We start from the raw sequence: 18229 nt of genomic DNA on the forward strand, positions 1-18229 counted from the left end.
CAACTGCATTAGAAACTTAAAAGCTCTAGAGAGTGTTGGTTCCTCTAGAGAACAACCCAGAAATCTTGTCTTCAATGCTCTGAATCACATTACCTGACCTCTGTGGCTTCTAATCTTGAGGCTGGAATTTATAGTACCCCCTCAGTAAATATTAATTTATGATTTTGTATTAAACTTACTTTTTTAGTTACCAGCATTGAGGTCCAGAAAGGTTGGAACCAAAATGCTGAAGTCTGTGTGCTTAAAGTGAGGCACATAAATTAAAAAGGCAAAAAATATATTTTTGGCAGCTGAAATATTCCCATGGGTATAATCCTGCACTGAACTGAACTGATGCAGCATGCTGAAGTTTAAACTATAATGTGATGTCATTGTGAGAAAGGTCTTCCTTTCAGCTTTGAAAAAAACTTCATTACAGGGTGATTTTTCTGATTATTGGAGGATTGTCCTTTAACTATTTTAGCACAGAACCTAGAAGTTTCATTTACTTTCCCTTAATATAATTCATTATTTACAATTTATTTGTTTATTTTCAGGCTGTTAGTGTTCAAGAATATTGTTTCATCCATTTTTAAAGGAAACAGAGTCTAAAGATACAGCTATGCATCTTCAGGTATGCATCTGAATATTCATAACCTAATGTCATATAAGAGTCTTTTCCTCTTTCTGTACATTCAACGTTTTATGAAGGAGATTGCTAAAGCAATGCAAAGTAATTTTCCACTTTGTCATCACTGAAATTAATTAGTAGTCTCCATCTAGATCATGATAGTTTAGTAATAAATAAACAGTTTCTGCAGAGAGGAAGGAAATCATATATTCCCTTTGTTTATAATAGAAAAGAGGAAAAGTAATTGGTATACATTGTGTCAAGGAAGATTAAGGATATATATTAAGGAAAACTTTTCAACTGTAAAGGAAATTATGTACCATAGTTTACCTGAAGAGATTATGCAGTCTTCCACATTGGAAGACTTAATAACAGTCAAGAAAAACAAAATGCTGGAAGAACACAAGTATAGCTGATTCTGATGGGACAGAAGCTTGGTCTGGATGATCTCATGAATTTCCTTTCAGTTCTATAATTCTGTAACAGGTCCCTGCAAATATTCTGAAACCAAAGAAAAGCATCCTATGATTTACCCCAACCAGAAACATCAAAGTTTAAGGAGTGTCCTGAAGCTGAACTTTTACCTTCCTGCCTTTATCCACTGTCATGGTGTGCAATTTTCTGTACCAAGTTTCTGCAGATACTGTGCCTCAATCTGCCTCTGTGCATTCAGCTGAAATCACTGCAACCCTGTGCTTTAAGGAACTTATTCTAAATTTACACTGACAAAAAGAAAAATGAGGATTGTTTCACTGTGTACAAACAGTCGTCCCACTGTCATATACTTCTAAGTTTTCTTAGGCAAAATACTCCTCAAAACAGTGATTTGCCTTTAGAGAAAAGGAGCCAGCTTAATCACACTGTGCTGTTCTAGACATTCGTCTCAGGCAAACTGAATCTCTGCACAGACGCCAGAGAAATTGTATGTGCTCTACTATATGTGATGAGGTGTATTGGAGAATCATTGAAAAAAATCATCTAGTATCTGTGGAAGTCTAACATGGTTTTAGACGGAGGATGTGAACAGCTCAGAGGGGTGCTTGGTTCTTTCTGTACCCTCTTTCTCTACCCTCTTTTGCAAGACTCCTATTATTTTGCTCAAGAGATTTTTGTTTTGCCACTTTAACCCATTCCATAATTTTCTTTTTTTATCATCATCATCAATATCATCACTTATTCTAGTCCTTGAGATGTAACCACCAAATAGGTGACAGAGAAAGTCATTATAAGATTTCATTATTTTGATTTCTGCGTGGATTCAACAAAATATCTTAATGGATATTTTGAATAGATAAGACTGCTCTTCAGTACAGTAACAAACGGCTCTAGGGATGAGAAATGAATAATCATTAAAGCAATCACTTCTTTTAGGGTTGTGGTTTTTTTCTTCTTATACTTATCACTGTGTTTGTTGACAAGGATTTCTATCATTCTTTTATTAAGTACTGCTATTAAATGCTCCAATTATCTGTGATTAAATACTGCTCACGTTGGCATGCTGTGTGAGAGATCTTGTTGTTGTTATTGTTGTTTCCTTTTTTAACCAGAGGGCATGTCTTCAAGATTCGTGTTATCTATGTATAATGCAACGTGACAAGAGCAAGGGCTGAGAGGAAAAAGAGAATGACGACTCTGAGAGGCTTGTTTTCCTTCTATGACAGACATAACATTGCTTGAGGTAAAGTCTCCTGGCTCTCCATACTGACTGAATGGCTGAGGCTGAGGGTCACAAAGGGACATACTACAAATGAGTTGTCTTTCTTTTTTTATAGTACATGGTCATCCTAGTAAGTATGCATCTCTAAAACATAAAGCTCTGATTAACTCCTTCAACTTATATGTTTATTTGATTTTATCAATTTCTGTCTTTATTTGATTTTATGTTTCTATACAGTCATTCTAGTGACACTCACTTCTGTTTGCAGGACAAACCAGAATGGTTTCTTCAAGGAAATCAGCATTATTGGGGAGCTCTAATTTCTGCAGGGGAGTACTGCAGTAAGTAATAGGCAAGAGAAAAATCCTTTGTGCCTCACACACTTAACAAATCTGAGCTTAAACATGGTGGGGGAATGCAGCAAATGGAGTAGCGGACAAAAAAGCAGGGGAATGAGTGTGAGTGTAAAATGCTGTGACCACTTCTTTGCCACTAGCTACCTGGCTCAATTCTTGCAGTCATTCTGCAGCTGTGTTGGAGTGAAGGTTCCTGCAGTTCTGGTAGACTTTAAGGGAAAATTAGATGAATTCTTTCTTTATTGAGTTCCTAAATGGCTTTCATCCTTGTGTTCCCTCTGGCCATACCCTCCTAGTGGAGTTCACCTGTTGGCTGCAGCATTGGTTGGTTTGGAATATCAATGTGATCAGGGAACACTCAGCTGCTCACTGCTGCAGCAGACACAGCAGCAGCAAAAACCATAGGAGCACATTTCATGTAACACACAGATTACTCTTTGGCAAACCAGACATGGAAAGATGATTACGGATGCTGAGGTGGTAGCGGGGACTTTTCTTTGAATTTAACAGGTGGGATTGGTTGGCTACTAAAAAGCAGATATTCAAAAGCAGAAAGGAAGAAAAGCAACTTATCCAGTTGAATTAAGTTGTGATGTGCTTATGCAGAATAGGTTTTCTCCCACTGTATAGCATCTCTAAGACTGAGGTGGATGTGTATGTTGGCGAGACCAGGCGCTGTAATTTCATGAACAGCAAAGGTACCACAGTAGCTTTAAACACATTTCACTCTCCTGATCCTAAGCTGCCCATTTCTGCTGCCTATCGTAACAGAGACAGTTATGAAAAAAGCAGCCATTCACTTGGGATGGAGCAGTTGGTTTCTAGCTTACATATTTCATATGAGTGGCTGAAGTATTGGGTTATTTCCTCTCTTTGGCAAAGTGCGTATTTATTTGCAGAGAGCGAAGCGGATCTGTTAGGAGACTAAGAAAGCCACACTGACTCTGTAACATGGTGTTAAAAGCACTCAAACCCCCAACATTTCAGTCCATGCAATGAGTTTGGCAGGGCAGGGCAGAGCAGGCAGAACTTTCTCACAAGTAAATGAGTGGCCTCACCACCAAGCAAACAGAAGTCATCAGCTTTTTTCTGAACTTTTTATCTTCTCCCATGCAACATGGGAAAATGTTAGTGAGGCAGGAGAAAACTGTTGCTTGCCACAATCTCTTGATCAGTTGCTTTCTGATGAGAGAAAACAGTTTGCCATCCTCCTGCCAAGATACAGAGGTGACAAAACAGAGCTGACTCCTGCAGATTCTGGGTTTGCAAGGGAGACAAGGCGAAGAAAGCAGAACATTTACCGATATAACTCCCCTGCTTATCAAAGGCTGCGAAGGTGAGGATGAAGAGCTGGCATATACCAATATAAGGATAGACTGAGGCAGAACAAAAATGTTGTTATTGAGGCCTGTACATTCAAATCTACAAAACTAAGGCTGGCTGCTTTGCTCTGCAGCTATATAAAAAGAAATGAAGCACTAAACTAGCAAAAAAAGGAGCAGTAAACTTTTAGGAGGAAGCCTTTCATTCCCCAGACTACAGCAGTCATTTCAGTGAGGAGTACATGGACAGGCTGATACGCTGCCCTTGTAATATAATTTGGAAAAACAAAATCATCTCTAATGAGCTGCAGCTGAGCAAATCATTATTCACCTCAGAGTTCTTTTTATCAAATTATATTTTAGCCAAGCACTTGCAAAATTGTGAATAACGCTGCTGTGGAAAAAGGGGAAACAGAATTATAGTATGAACTAGAAGCAGCAGAAATGCATTTTTATGGCTATATTATCAGTTTGATATGCAAAGATTCACCTGCATAAGTTCCCATACTCCTTCATAATTGCTAATATCTTGACACCAGTGTGATATTTCATATGCAGATTTTTCCTTCCTAACTCTAAAGAATTAAGAGGTTTTTGGTTTTCCAACTTCCTCTTTCTGATAGAAAAGCAGCCCAGTTTGCACGAATGCATGTTTGATTTAGGGGTTATATCATTCAAATTGGCACAAATTAGTACCTTATTTTTATTGAAGCAACTAAATGTAGAAGTTCATCATCCAGGTTTGAAAACTGTGCTACATAGGTTTAGAAAATGGGCTGGTTTAGTAAAGATTGTCTGATAATACTGGAGATGACCTTCAGAAACAAAGTGTCTCGATGACAGGCTTTAGTCTTCCTCATTATTTATGAGCGTAGTACAGATCTCTTCCAAACTAGAGTGTCCAAAAGCCATTTAGAGGAATTCTCACTTTAGGCAAAAGGACTATTGCAGTATGTGGTGAGGCAGTGATATATTACTAATATTTTTTAAGCAGACCTCTCACAAAATTATGTTTTTTTCTGATTCAATAAATCCTATCACTTAGAATACATGCATAACAGAGTAGAAAATAGAAATAGCCTTCTATAGGCAATTATTTTCTCCATTTACACATACTCTATGGTAAGATCTTACTCATTAATGGTTTTCATTAAAAATGGTCATACAGGCTTCAGATATTCATTTCATAAAGATCTCGTAAGCTATGAAAACTCATCGCTCTTCCATACAAAACTATTTAAATCGCAGTTTCATTTTCTGCATTGACTCTGATTGAGGTCATTTGTTTCTTGGTTTTTGGGGGGTTGGAGGAGGGGATGAGTCGTTTCTTCGTTAGGCTTGGGTTTTTGTTTGGTTTTGTTTATTTTTGTTTTTTTCTAATTTAGGTGGCTATCATCCGTAGAATGGATTAAGAACAGATGAAGTAGTCTTTAGCTATGTCTCTCAGAAACAGTTGTTCATACCAAGAATGATGTAGGATGCTCCCAATGCTAGGGTCTTGCTGTTTAGTCTTCTTGCTTGTAGTGGACCAAATCTGATAGGCTTCAGGAGAGTATGAAAATGAAATTAACTCTTATTGAGGCATTTCAGTGGCTCTTTTCTTCTCAGATACCACCTGAGGTAGGCCTGTGGGCTCCTAATCACTGATTCTATTCTTGGTCCTGCAGTCACTCACATCCAATCATAGTACAAATAGTTGAATTTCTTATACTCAGGAAAGATTTTACCCTGTTTATCCAAATGAACAATGTAAAAAAAAAAAAATCAAATCATCAAAACAGAGTATGACATTTCTCAGCTGATCCTAACCACTTCAGGTGTGCTGGCTGAAACTTGCAAGAACATGAGAATTGAAAACTGAAAAAAAAAAAAAGCCTCAGAGAATGCATTCTCCATTGCATTACTTTTTACAGCAAAGACTAGAGGTCTTCCTATGAGAGGTACACTAGTTCAAGAAAAGGTCATGCAGGAAATCATGCTAATTTATCATGACAGTCCCTTTCTAGACTCAACACTTAGAAAGCAATAAAGACCAAACCAGAAATTAGATATCGCCTTACATACCAAACAATAGTTGCAGCAAGAACAATTAATAGCTTACTAACATACACTTGAAATCCTAGAAATGAAATAAATGACAAAGACTAAATTTGAAGTTTGGTCTGTCTCAAACTATCAATTACACAGCTCAGTTGACTAGATTCTGACATCCAAAATACATACGTGCAGTATGTCTTTTGCTTTAATATCTTTGCGCCACAAGATTCAATTTGCAATCTCTCATGGTAATGCTAAACCTAACTTGACAGTGTATTCAGTCAGTGGAGTTGTGTAATGTCTGATCTACTTATAAAATTTCAAGTATGCAGAATAATACTTTAGAGTATTTTAGAGATATATTTCTTTTATGAAAATATATCTCAGAAAATACTAGTCCAAATTAACCAAGTGCTAGCTCAAGTAAACAATTTTAGGTAAAATAATTAGGCAGACCATTTTCTGCTTCCAGATCAAAAGAAGATCATAAGCAATGAGGAGAATACTTCATAATATTATGCAGTCTACGTTTGGGTCATTAGATCATCATCTAATCTGCCTTTCTATGTATAACAGTCCACTAAGCTACCAACAGATACTCTTTAAAAAGATTAAAATATGCTAGTTAGGCCAAAGAAGTTCAGTTTTCAGAAAATGAAACTATTTGCCAAAGGTAGAAAGAGAGAATAGGCTTTAACAAGGTCCATAACTTCTGCTATACCAGTAATTGATCTGGTAAAATTTTCTGAAAACCCAAACCATGTGTACCCCACAGAGGGGGAAAACGACTCCAAATTCTGAGAATATAATCTGGAATTAGAAAAGCAGGGAAATCCCTCCCGGTTATCTAAAATCTAGTGATCAGCATGTGACGAAGAAACTATCCAGAAGGAGCTGAAGAAAGGATATCCCCTGCCACTAGATCTCATTCAACCTTATGACTTTACTTCATCTCCATCCACAATGAAACAGACACTTGGAAGACTTTCTTTGCTGTAATCTCCTCTTTCTTAAGAACACATTTAACAAATTGTGCATCATTGGGCAAAATACTCCTTCTTAGCTGCAAAGATGACTGATAGCAGTCCTGAAACACTGTGCTTGACTAAAAGCATTTTCTTAATGCAGACTGCAGGTACTGTAAACATACTAGGGCAATACAAGAAATCCAGAACAAAAACTGATATATAACCTGTGATGTTTCTTTTTCCTTGCATCAAGTTATTGCTTGATCCTCTAGGTCACGATTCCAAAAGGCAAAGCATACCTATTTATCACTTCGCATTTTCCACTTATAGTGCATTAGTAAGAATAATCCCAATTAGGTTCTTTAAGTATTATTATTAGAGCTAACCAAATAATTTCTCAAGGGTTTATTTCATGGATTTTGTCATTTTTGTCCCTTAATTTGTTCAGTGAATAATTTTTCATATTAGTCAACCAGCTGTATAAGCTGGTCAAACAGTGTTTGTTGAATTCATTTGATGACTGATTCGTACCAAATGTTGCATAAATTATTCATGGCTAATTAGTTTTTGTTATTCAAAGAGATGTAATTACCATCCCTAGTTTTAAAAGGGACCTGTATTCCATAGTGCACCAGGTAAAATAAACTAATGAAAGTACAGGCTGTACATTTGTGGCATAGCTGAAGTGCATCATCCTCTTAACTGCTTTTACTCAAGCACCTACACATGAATGATGTAGGGCACTGTGCCCTCAAAAGATGTACGCTGACTGCTAATCTCCACTCCACAAACCAAACCATTCCCCTTCACTGTTTCATCGTGTTCTAGTGTATAGTCTCTTTAGAGGCCATGTAGTTATATTTTTACCATGCCAGGGATTCTTTTTGTGCGGTCATATGGGAGGTATGAACATTAAGAAGGAAAGTGGCTAGGCACGAATTCAGAAGACCAGAGATAAATTTCCTGCTTAATTGGTCTCAGTCAGTTCCCCATCAACAAAAAATGGAGATGTAGTAGAGCCTGATCTCAAGCATACGTTGAGCAGATATATTAATTAAAAATTGTGAATTACTCTGAAACTGTTGCAATAGAATATTAAGTACAATATTGATATATGTATCAAAAAGTGGTCTACTTTTCTAGACAATTCCATTTAACCAATGGAAAACCCTGCTTTCTTCTGAGGTGCCAGTACCCTGCATCTGAAGTGCCAGTATGTGCCTATCCTAAGTAGAGGCAGTAACTCTGCCTGGCACATTCTGTAAGTGGCTGGAAAAAGAGCTAAATTATTCATGGTGCTGGGGGTTATGATCAAAGTATATTATCTTTAGCATTACGAGTGTATTTTTAACTTTACTGACTCTTCACCTTTTGCAAATAGACTTCCAAATGGATTTTGAGATGAAAAGATAGTGCCATTTTAGCATGATTTACATAGCTACCATATTGGTCTCCATACAAGTCTAGAGTCAAGCTGAAGAACATGCAGCACTAGCTGGGTTTCTGCTACTTTAATACTGCTTATTAAGGGTTGAAATTTGTCCCATGTCACTTCAGGTGAGTAATAGAGAAAACTGTAAAAATACAAGAGGTTTTGTGCATGAGGCAGTGAACCTACTCTAGCTACATACAGTAAGGAAACAGTCTTCAGGGGTCAATCACGTGTGGTTATGTGGTAAAATTCTACACTATCTATAGCATAGAATTCTGGTTTAATGTGGCCATCTGCTGAAAACCTGTGTTAAAGTTTGTAGGAAAATGTTACCTTTAGGAAGAAAGTAAAAATCATACTGATATTAGAGTGGAAGTCTATGAATTAAATTTTCAGGATTTCTGCCTTGTACGAATTTCCAATTTTCTGCAGTCATGTGAGTCACAGAGTCACAGGATCATGGAATGGTTGAAGTTGGAAAGGACCGCTGGAGGTCACCTGGGCCAACCCACCAGCTCAAACAGGGTCACCTACAGCCAGTTGCCCAGGACCATGTCCAGGTGGGTTCTGAATATCTCCAAGGATGGACACTCCACAACCTCCCTGGGCAACCTGTGCCAGTGCTTGGTCACCCTCACAGTGAAAAAGTGTTTTCTGATGTTCAGATGGCACCTCCTGTGTTTCAGTGTGTGCCCATTGCCTCTGGGCCTGTGACTGGGCACCACTGAGAAGAGCCTGGCTCTGTCCTCCTTGCACCCTCCCTTCGGGCATTTAGACACATTGATAAGATCTCCCCTGAGCCTTCTCTTCTCCAGGCTGAACAGTGCCAGCTCTCTCAGCCTTTTTTCACAGGAGGAATGCTCCAGTCCCTTAATGATAGTGGCCCTTTGCTGGACATGCTCCAGTAACACCACATCCCTCTCGTACTGGGGAGCCCAGAATTGGACGCAGTACTCCAGGTGTAGCCTCACTGATGGACACATGCAGCCCTGACCTTCTCTACTCACACTCCAAGCTGCCCAAATGTAAGATGTTTTCACTATATAAACAGTAAATACAGGTAAATAAAATAGCCACGGGAATTGTCTAGCCCTGAGGCTGATGAGCACAGACAGCTTGTATCCCTCAAGCTAAACTCTCCTTCCCTCCTCTGTCCCAGAAAACGATGGTTTTATTGCCTGCTGGGAATGGTCTCTCTGACATGCTATCCTCTAAAGGATGCTCGGCATTGTTTTGGGAGTGCTCACTGGTATGATCTTAAATTATATCAGGGAGTATGCTAACAGATAAAATGTTAAACAGTGTAGATGACTGCAAGGACAATATTTAAGCTTGGGCAGTCACCCCGTTTAGTTTGTTTACCACTATAACTGTAAGCTTCCAGTCCAGAATCTGTGTAGCCAGGTTAGCAGGGTCTGTGGCCAAGGCAGTATTCTCTGGCTCCCAGCATATGAAATGCTTTTCTTTAGAGAGTATTTGCTTGGGCACAGCACCATGTGAATTCAACTACATGACTTCTGGGCTGGTTTTGGATCGTATGTGGCTTGTTTGGAGAACAAAGAGACAGGGACCTATTCCTCCAGGCAGGCATGCTTTAATGTATTAAGTATTGTATGTATATTATGTATATCAACTGCTTTAAATCAACTTCAGAAATATCATTTTTGAAGACTATACACCTACTTTTGTTTTATATATTTCAGGTAAGAAATGAACGGGATTCACCTCACACTCAGATTTTATGGGAACATTCACAGTACTGAGTGACATCCCCCACTACTCCAGGTCTAAGTTGGTAAAATAACATTATTGGTAAGTTAAGCACACTGAGGCATCTCATAAATGCTTTCATAAGCACACATATTTATTATAGCAACACCGTCTGTCAGCAACTTCCTTATAAAGCCCTATTTTCAGGGATTTATAGAGCTGACATATGTATCGTGGGGGGACAAGCCTACATTTGCAGGGTGATGACCTTAGAGGTCTTTACCTCTATTTTCTATGATTCTTTAAATATGCTATGTTGTTCACTTTGAGAAGCAGTAAGATGTAAGACAATCTGATTTTCTTTGTAAGCAGCTCCCAAGTGTAAAATAAATCCACTTTTCTCCTTTAATTTGTGTGCATATAAACTAGACTGAAATTTTGTACAGCAATAAGACAATGTTTAGATGCTTGTGTGATTTTAAAGAAGCTTTAGCTATTTTTAAATGTTCTTTGGCAAAAGATTATTTCACAGTGTGGTCTAATCGTATTTAATATTTTGAAAAAGGAAATATAGAAGAATAGATAAATCTGATCTGGGTTAGAAGTGCCTTCTTTTATTCAACAATGACCCCTTCCTGCCAGGCAGACTTGCAGCTCTTCAAAAAATATCAGTGCCTCACCAAAAGTTAGCCAGGTACGTCAAACCACTGAATAACATGAAAGAGCATTTCCCACTGTTTGAGTTGCTTATGAATGACTTCTAGCAATAACATAAAAAGAAAAAGGCTGAATATCACTACAGAATCAGTGGCATGAGAATCAATGCTATGAATAAATGTTGATAAGAAATGCAAAAAGGTAAGAGCGGAGGAAAAAAACTCTAAAGGAATGGTCTTCTGGTCAGGCAGGTCAAGATGAATATATCCTTTAAACTATTTCAAAATCCTCTAAATATTTCCGAAGATTGTAATATTTAAATGCAAAATTAGCAAGTAAAAGAGAAGTAATTTGCTTTGCTTTGAAATATCTCAATGTTTTCAATCACAAAATGTGAATTTTTTGTTCTGCAATATGACATTATTACTATTCAAAACTGTATATGTATATTACCTACCGTCATTGCCTTTATTGTGCCATTTACCAAAATAAAGATGCTAAGCAAATGAAATACAAATGTGTAGCTGTCCATGCCCATAAAGTATGCTTAGACATACTATATGCAGCTGTTGCAAAAGAGTAAAATATCAAATTTTAAAATGCAAAACAGTTACAGCCAACTTAATGTTGCTCTTTCCAGCATGAACACTAAAGGGATAGAGCAACCTGCAGACAGCTATATAAAATAGGAAAGTTACTCTGCAGTGGGGAAAATTGCTTTGACACTTTATTCTGTGTTATTTTAAAAATAATATTTGCTTTGGCTTACCCTGAAACTGAATCCCAGGCCTCAATTAAGTTGGAATCTAATGAAACAGAAATGTAGCTCAAGGGAATTAATCAAAATCTCCTCTAAGTGGCAAGCCAGATTGAGGAATGACAGCCAGGCTACTACTTTTCAAGCCAGCAAGATTTTTAAACACGCTGCAGAAGTGTTGCACTCAGTTGAGAGGTTGGGAAGTTATGAAGCACACGGCTGTATTAGTGCCCCTCTGCTGAATGATTAATGGAGCAGTGGCCTTTGGAAAAGGAGGCAGAGTAATAAGAATGTCAGTAAAATATATCATGCAGGCAAAAACCATTGTCCATGAGAGTCTTCAAAGGAGCTCTTCCCACAATAGTATTAACCTGGCTGAATGCTTCAGCTATGGAAATAGAATGTAATCAATATACCTAGCATATACCAACGCAGTATATTTACAGTGCAATATATACAATGTATTACATCTATGCATATAAACATACTTAGGCAGTAGATAAATGTATAATGCATATGCTTTGCAAAGAAACTTTTTGTTAAGCATACCGAAAAAACCCACAATATTTCTTCATCTAGAGTTACTTTACTTTTTCCAAGACACTGCAATAGCTTTACCCTATAATCATTTCCTATTGTTACATTTGAAGGTGAAGTTCTAAATTTGATAGCAAAAAGAAATATCGTTTCCGACTTCCTAGTGTGCAATTAAAGAATTCAAGGTATTACAAAATTACTCAGCAGGTCACTCTTCCAGTAAATCTCATTTATTCACACCTCATTTTCTAATAAACCACAATATGTCTTACCTCTGACCCCTATAAAAATTTCACACAGTGGACAACAAAAAAGGGAATCTGATTAATTTTTCCATTTCTACAATAAGAAAAAGCCCCTTTCACTCAAACACCAGCAATAGACAAGATCAGAATAATAGACATTAATATAAATTATTCTTTCTTAGGTCTATTTTCTTCCTGGCATTTATGAGAAATCTGACTTGAGAGTAAATAAGTAAGGTTTTTTTCACACCAATGATTAGTAATGAATAAACAGAGCAAGTACTAAAGCTGGCTTTGCACCTACTGAATGCTGCAAGTGTCTGTACTCATTTGATATGCATCTAGCAAAGCTTGGATGTTCCCAGAAGGCCACTCCATGAACACTGAGAGAGCAGCGTCTGCTAGTGGTGCCTGTAAGTCACAAAAAGAGAAAATATTTATATAAGTGAAAGCAATTGGGAAGAATGAACCTTATTTAAACTACGTTCTATGCTACTTTAAAAGCACACAGAGAAACAATTTCGAGCAATGATCATCAGTATTTAGAGAGTAGTATAAGATTCTGAAACATTTCAGTGTTTGCTTGGTGGGTGTTTAGTAGTGTTTTCTTAAGTAAAAAGATTTTTACGTTTTGCTTAATTTTCATCACTTTGCCCGATAGGTCCCGTCAGATTGATTTCTTCTCAGCTTTTTCTCTCTGGCTATAATGCATATATGTATGTGTATACATAGATATACACACCACAGACCCAGGCATATATGTAACCTATAAAAGACAGTAGTATATGTACATGTGTATACTATATGTGTGTATATGCATACGTAAATATGTGGGGTTTATATAGATATACTCACATATGCGCATACAGACACATATATACAAGTCTAGTAATGATTATGTCTAGAACACAATGCAAAAGATTTCTCCCCTTTTTTATTATCATATAATTTCAAAGTAATACTGTACCCGTGGCATTGAGAGGACATCGATTGAATGCCATGTCCCCAGCTGGGGTCCTTTTCCACACCATTGACATCAAATAGTCTTCAGGACATATTTCATAAGGTGCTGCCATTTAGAAATGAGAATTTAAATAGAAACGTTAGTGTAAACCAGATATTTTATGTCAGAAAAGTTTAGTCTTCAATCTTGTCCTAATTTTTCCTGAGATCTGTATGTTAACATCATTTGGTTTAATTCTAAGAAGGAACCACAAAACTGCAAAAATGCAAAACCTGTAACTTTTGTATATCTGTCTTTGTGGTGGTATTTATTTCATATAATCTGTGCCTTTATTCTCTTCAGCAAACAAACACTCTTTAGGTTGTAGCTGCAATGTTAATACGTTTGAATCTTTTCTTTTTGCTCTATTTTGATCAATAACATTAAGCATCTATCAGAAGATGATGATACTTAAAACGTTATAAGCTCTGATCCTAATCTTACACTAAAATTTTAAAATATTTTTCTAAAACTTAAACTGTATGTGAAGGAATCAGTTCTGAAACCGCAGTTGAAACATTAAATGTGCTAAAGGTATCGAACGAGAGCTGTATATTCTGAAGACCAAAAAGCAGGTTATTTCTTTGAAATGTGTTTCAGTACAAGTTGGTAATTAAGCAAGTATAGTCAATAACGTGGGACTGGGTGGCTATAAAACAAAATGGCCTTTTACTGGTTATTGCAATACCATTTAAAGGGAAAAAAATCTTTCACAATTACATAGTAACAGAATTGCATGGGGAAAAATAAGCTTCTGCAAATGCTTCTTGTTTTATTTTCACATGGTTGTGACTTACAGATTCCTTTAGCTCCTTGTATTTTTACTGTAGATTCCCAGTTTATGATTTTTGAGTAAATTAGATCAACACAGAGAACATCTGGCTGAAGTCGTCTCACAACTTAAAGCACTGACAAATGCTAGTTACTGAAACCTAATTCATTCCAAGTTCAGCAAAGAAAGCACATGAGTTGTTTAAAGGTATTATTATATGAATTTCAGGAAAATTGTAACCCCACTGTATTACAGCAAAACAGTTATAAAACAAGAAAAAGGAAAAGAGAAAGGAAATTCTATCACTATAGCAGCTGGAGTGATAAGGCAGAAAGCAATTCAATGATTCACCCATGGTTGCACGGGAAATCTCTAGCAGAGGCAGGAACAGACTACAGATTTTGCCCATCCCATTACTTAATCCATAAAACTGACCCTCTTCCCTGTTTTGTACTTCTGCTGACAGAAGAGTGAGGTGAGTAAGGGAACTGAGCAGACTTTCACACAAAGCTGTACCCTCTCTTTGTGGAGGACAAAGAATACCTTGCAGATGGCTCAGTAATACTAATATGAATCACAGTTGGGCAGAAAAATTGCTTGCTAAATTTGCCTCACCATCAGCATCCCTGAATTGTAAATCAAGACAGTTGGTGCTGCTAAAAAAGCAAGACATCCATTAATGGCAAAACCCAAAGAAAGTTGGTTATATTCATAATCTAGAATCCTAACACTGCTTCAGACATGCCCAAAAAGTGAATGTATCAGGCCAGTGTTACGATGGGAAAAGCCAGATTTTGATAAACATAATCCATTTGGTGACATAAGCAAACACAATTACCATCCTATTATGACCTTGTAAATAAAAGAAATGTTTTGATTTGGGGAGTGTAAATTAACATAAGGAGGTAATATTATAAATTACATAAATTTGCTAAAGCCTAGAGCTCTTTGAGAAGTATATTTGTCACGCAGCTGTGGCCATTTCAAACGTATAATGTTCGCTAATCAACACTTTAGGTGTTGATTCTCAGGACTAAAACTCTTACTTCCCTCCAAATACTGGATGTTAAATGTGTTTTTTCTTCTGAAAAAAATATATACATGCATATATATATGCATACTTATATACACCATATTTCTCTTTTATGTTAGCAAGTCACAGGTAGTATCAGAGATTTCCCATCTATTTGGAATAGATTTGTGTGCTTTTGCGACCCACTTTTCAGAACTCAAGATTACGTTTTAACTTTAGCTTAGTGCCAGAGATAATCTGTGCACCTCTGTGTTGTGTTCAAAGTAAAAAGGCATTCCCAAGACCCAGAGTTATCAGGAAAGAGGTGTGGGAGCAAGTCAGAGCTTGGAAGAGGTATCACTTAGCCCAAGCAAGGAAGTTTTCCTGGTCCCTGGCTGATTCGCTGCCTTTCAACCCATTGTACGAATACCTTGGATCAAAGAATGCTGCGCATAAAAAGCGAACCAGTTCTTCCTAAAGCTAAAGTATATCTGGCAGAGCTGACTAATCAGGCATCCACCCACATTAAAGCATCTGTGAGGCTCCAACCCATGGTGCCCATGGAGACATTACAGTCACGCTGGAGTGGTATTATATCTGAGTTAAAAAGCCTCACGGGCTCTGCTGGCTCTGCTCAGGACCAGTTCAAGTATTTCTGTAACTACAGCACAATTAATTCATAACACACCCACAGACAAATGTGAGTTAGCTGTAAAAAATCATAGAGAATTGCTAAAATTTAGAAGCAAACAGCAAATACTGAGGTAAATTTGCTAAAATTGGCAAATAAAAAGCAGATCTCTCTTTCACTGATGATGTGATTCAGCAATATCTTCCCACATAGAGCATGTACTCAAATTTACCATGTTATACCCCTGTAATGACAGGCCTGATTTCATCCCACCTAAGCACAAACATTCCACAAAGTCAGTGGTCTAGAAGCACAGTCTTCCTCTGACATTACTGCTGAGAGGACATGCATCTCCAAGAGGCAATCAACCCACCTGGGACCTGAGGAAGCTCGGTACAACACACAGACACGCACAAGCAAGAGACACGCACAACCTCACAGAGTTTATGATCTACCTAGGCAACTAACAAGTATGGGAGAGGGTCATGAAAGGGTGAAGCAAGTTAGCCAAGAGCACACAGTAGCTCACAAATGAAGCTAGAACTACAGTTCCTCTCTTGAATCCTAATTCAATGCTACAGGCAAAATTATCTTAATCAAAGGCGAAAGAAAAAAGCTTTTGAACGTCTCCTAGAATAGTGTTGTAACCAGAAACAAAACAAACCCCCAAGGTTTAATTTTATTATTTAGTTGTTGACAATTATTTGAATCTTCCCCCTTCTCATATTCTTTCTTATGTAGCTAGCACTGCCTCTGAAGAAACCTTCTGCCTTCAGTAGGAAATCATTAGCTAGTCTTCAGCAGCAGCTGTGCAGTTATCTTTCTGTTAACAAACAAGGTAGTCTATAATTGTCTTCAGTAACATTTTGGTCAAAACAATTCTGATATTATGTTTTCTACCACTGACAATAGGCTTATGAGAAAAATATTGAGGATCTGTTTTGAGTAAAATCTGGGTAAAGCATAAATATTGGATCATGTATAGAATTATTACAGAATTAACTATTATGGAATTAAGTATTTCTGGAAATCAATGCTATATTATGGGAACCAAATATATTAAAAAGGTCATAAGAACATGGTCTTATTTTTGTAAAAATAAATTTACAGGAGTCTTCTCTCCTGAATAATGCTGTACTTTGTTCTCAGTTCTCACATCTTTCAGCTTTTACTGACACATTTGATGAGACTTACCTTATTCCTCTTACACATTTCTCTGAAAGTTTCTGATCAGCCTGCTGTGTAACTCCTTATCAGTCATGGGTTGCAATTTCTTTTGTTACCTAGCTGTTGTCTTTATTCCTATGGGACAGACCTATTGTTCGTTCATCCTGTGTAAATTTTCCACAGTGATTCCTGCGTGACTAGCTTCTTAGCAAATCTAGAAAGTTTCTTCCTTTCTCTGATTTGTTTCTAATTTTCTGAAGTTATCCTTCACAAAAGGATACTTTGAGTGCAGAATATGAAATCCTTAACACTGCTGACCTACTAAGAGTGAAATCTAACTTCAGACACTTGGGATACAACAAAGGAGCAATGACTGAAGCCAAAATATCTTCAGATCTTTGTTTTTTGTTCCCAGAATATTACACAATGGAAGGAAACAACCACAGTATTAAAATTTATAATTGTGAATAGGAATAAACCACAAAGACAGATACTCAACATCTGTCCAGAAACCAAGCTGTTTGAGAAACGAGCTTTCAGATAAAGCCTGCCTTTCTTAGTGCTGCTTATATTCAGCTTCTAGGAGTGTCTGATGTAATTCAGTCCCTGCCCGAACCACTGGAAGAGAATCACTGATCGACTATGAAGAAAATCTTGTATAACATTCAGATAATGCAGAACTCAAACTACAAAAAGTCTAGTCAAGATTTTCAGTCAGTCAAGTAAACAGCTCTGTTTGCAAAGTATCTTATTAACAGCAGCCAGCACAATAGAAAAGGATTTTATTCTCCTTTTGCTTCCATAGTTTAAAGTCAGCTATAATTTAACTTTCTGTAGCTCTATAGACCTCTGGGTGATACAAACAGGTGAAGCTTCATCCACTTTACAAATACGTTATGCAGATCTACAGAGCTGAGGATCTGGTCTTACACTAATGGCAAAGCAATACTAATATAAGAAAAAAATAACATTTTAGTCCCTCATGTTTCTCACTTACTTCCACAGAAAAAGAAACCACTGAGAAAAATAGTTTTTCTGAACTATTTTAGGCTATGGAAGAAAAGTATACAAATCATGAAACTTGCTTATACTTTGAACGATCATCTCTGTACAGTACTTTTCAGTTTTGCTTGGTGCTTTTTTTATAAAAGGTAAATCTGTATATAATTTTATAAAACTTTGGTAGATTATCCACTGCCTACATTTAAATCTCAGATGCTTTTGTAAATGTCAGTCTAGAAACAGACAAATTAAATCTGTTATTCATGTGTAATCTTCTGCACAAGTATAGCTTGTTAAAAGGTGCTTTAGGTTATGGTTTCTATAAGCATACTGATTCTAATCTGGAATTAATCA

The 18229-nt window shown here is 37.0% G+C and overlaps 1 protein-coding gene across 2 annotated transcripts in view; it reads right to left on the reverse strand.

Moving 5' to 3' along the window:
- Positions 1–18229, reverse strand: part of BAI3 (brain-specific angiogenesis inhibitor 3) — a 459839-nt gene that overhangs the window by 238742 nt on the left and 202868 nt on the right. For both annotated transcript variants that reach the window (XM_010565796.1, XM_010565795.1), the window contains 2 exons: positions 13256–13357; positions 12593–12699 (listed from right to left, as the gene is read on the reverse strand). In XM_010565796.1, coding sequence (XP_010564098.1) covers positions 12593–12699; positions 13256–13357 — 209 coding nt within the window. The remainder of the gene's footprint in view (positions 1–12592; positions 12700–13255; positions 13358–18229) is intronic.

The sequence above is a fragment of the Haliaeetus leucocephalus genome, unplaced genomic scaffold (assembly GCF_000737465.1).
Source record: "Haliaeetus leucocephalus isolate CR32 unplaced genomic scaffold, Haliaeetus_leucocephalus-4.0 Scaffold195, whole genome shotgun sequence".
In the NCBI taxonomy this organism is placed as follows: domain Eukaryota; kingdom Metazoa; phylum Chordata; class Aves; order Accipitriformes; family Accipitridae; genus Haliaeetus; species Haliaeetus leucocephalus.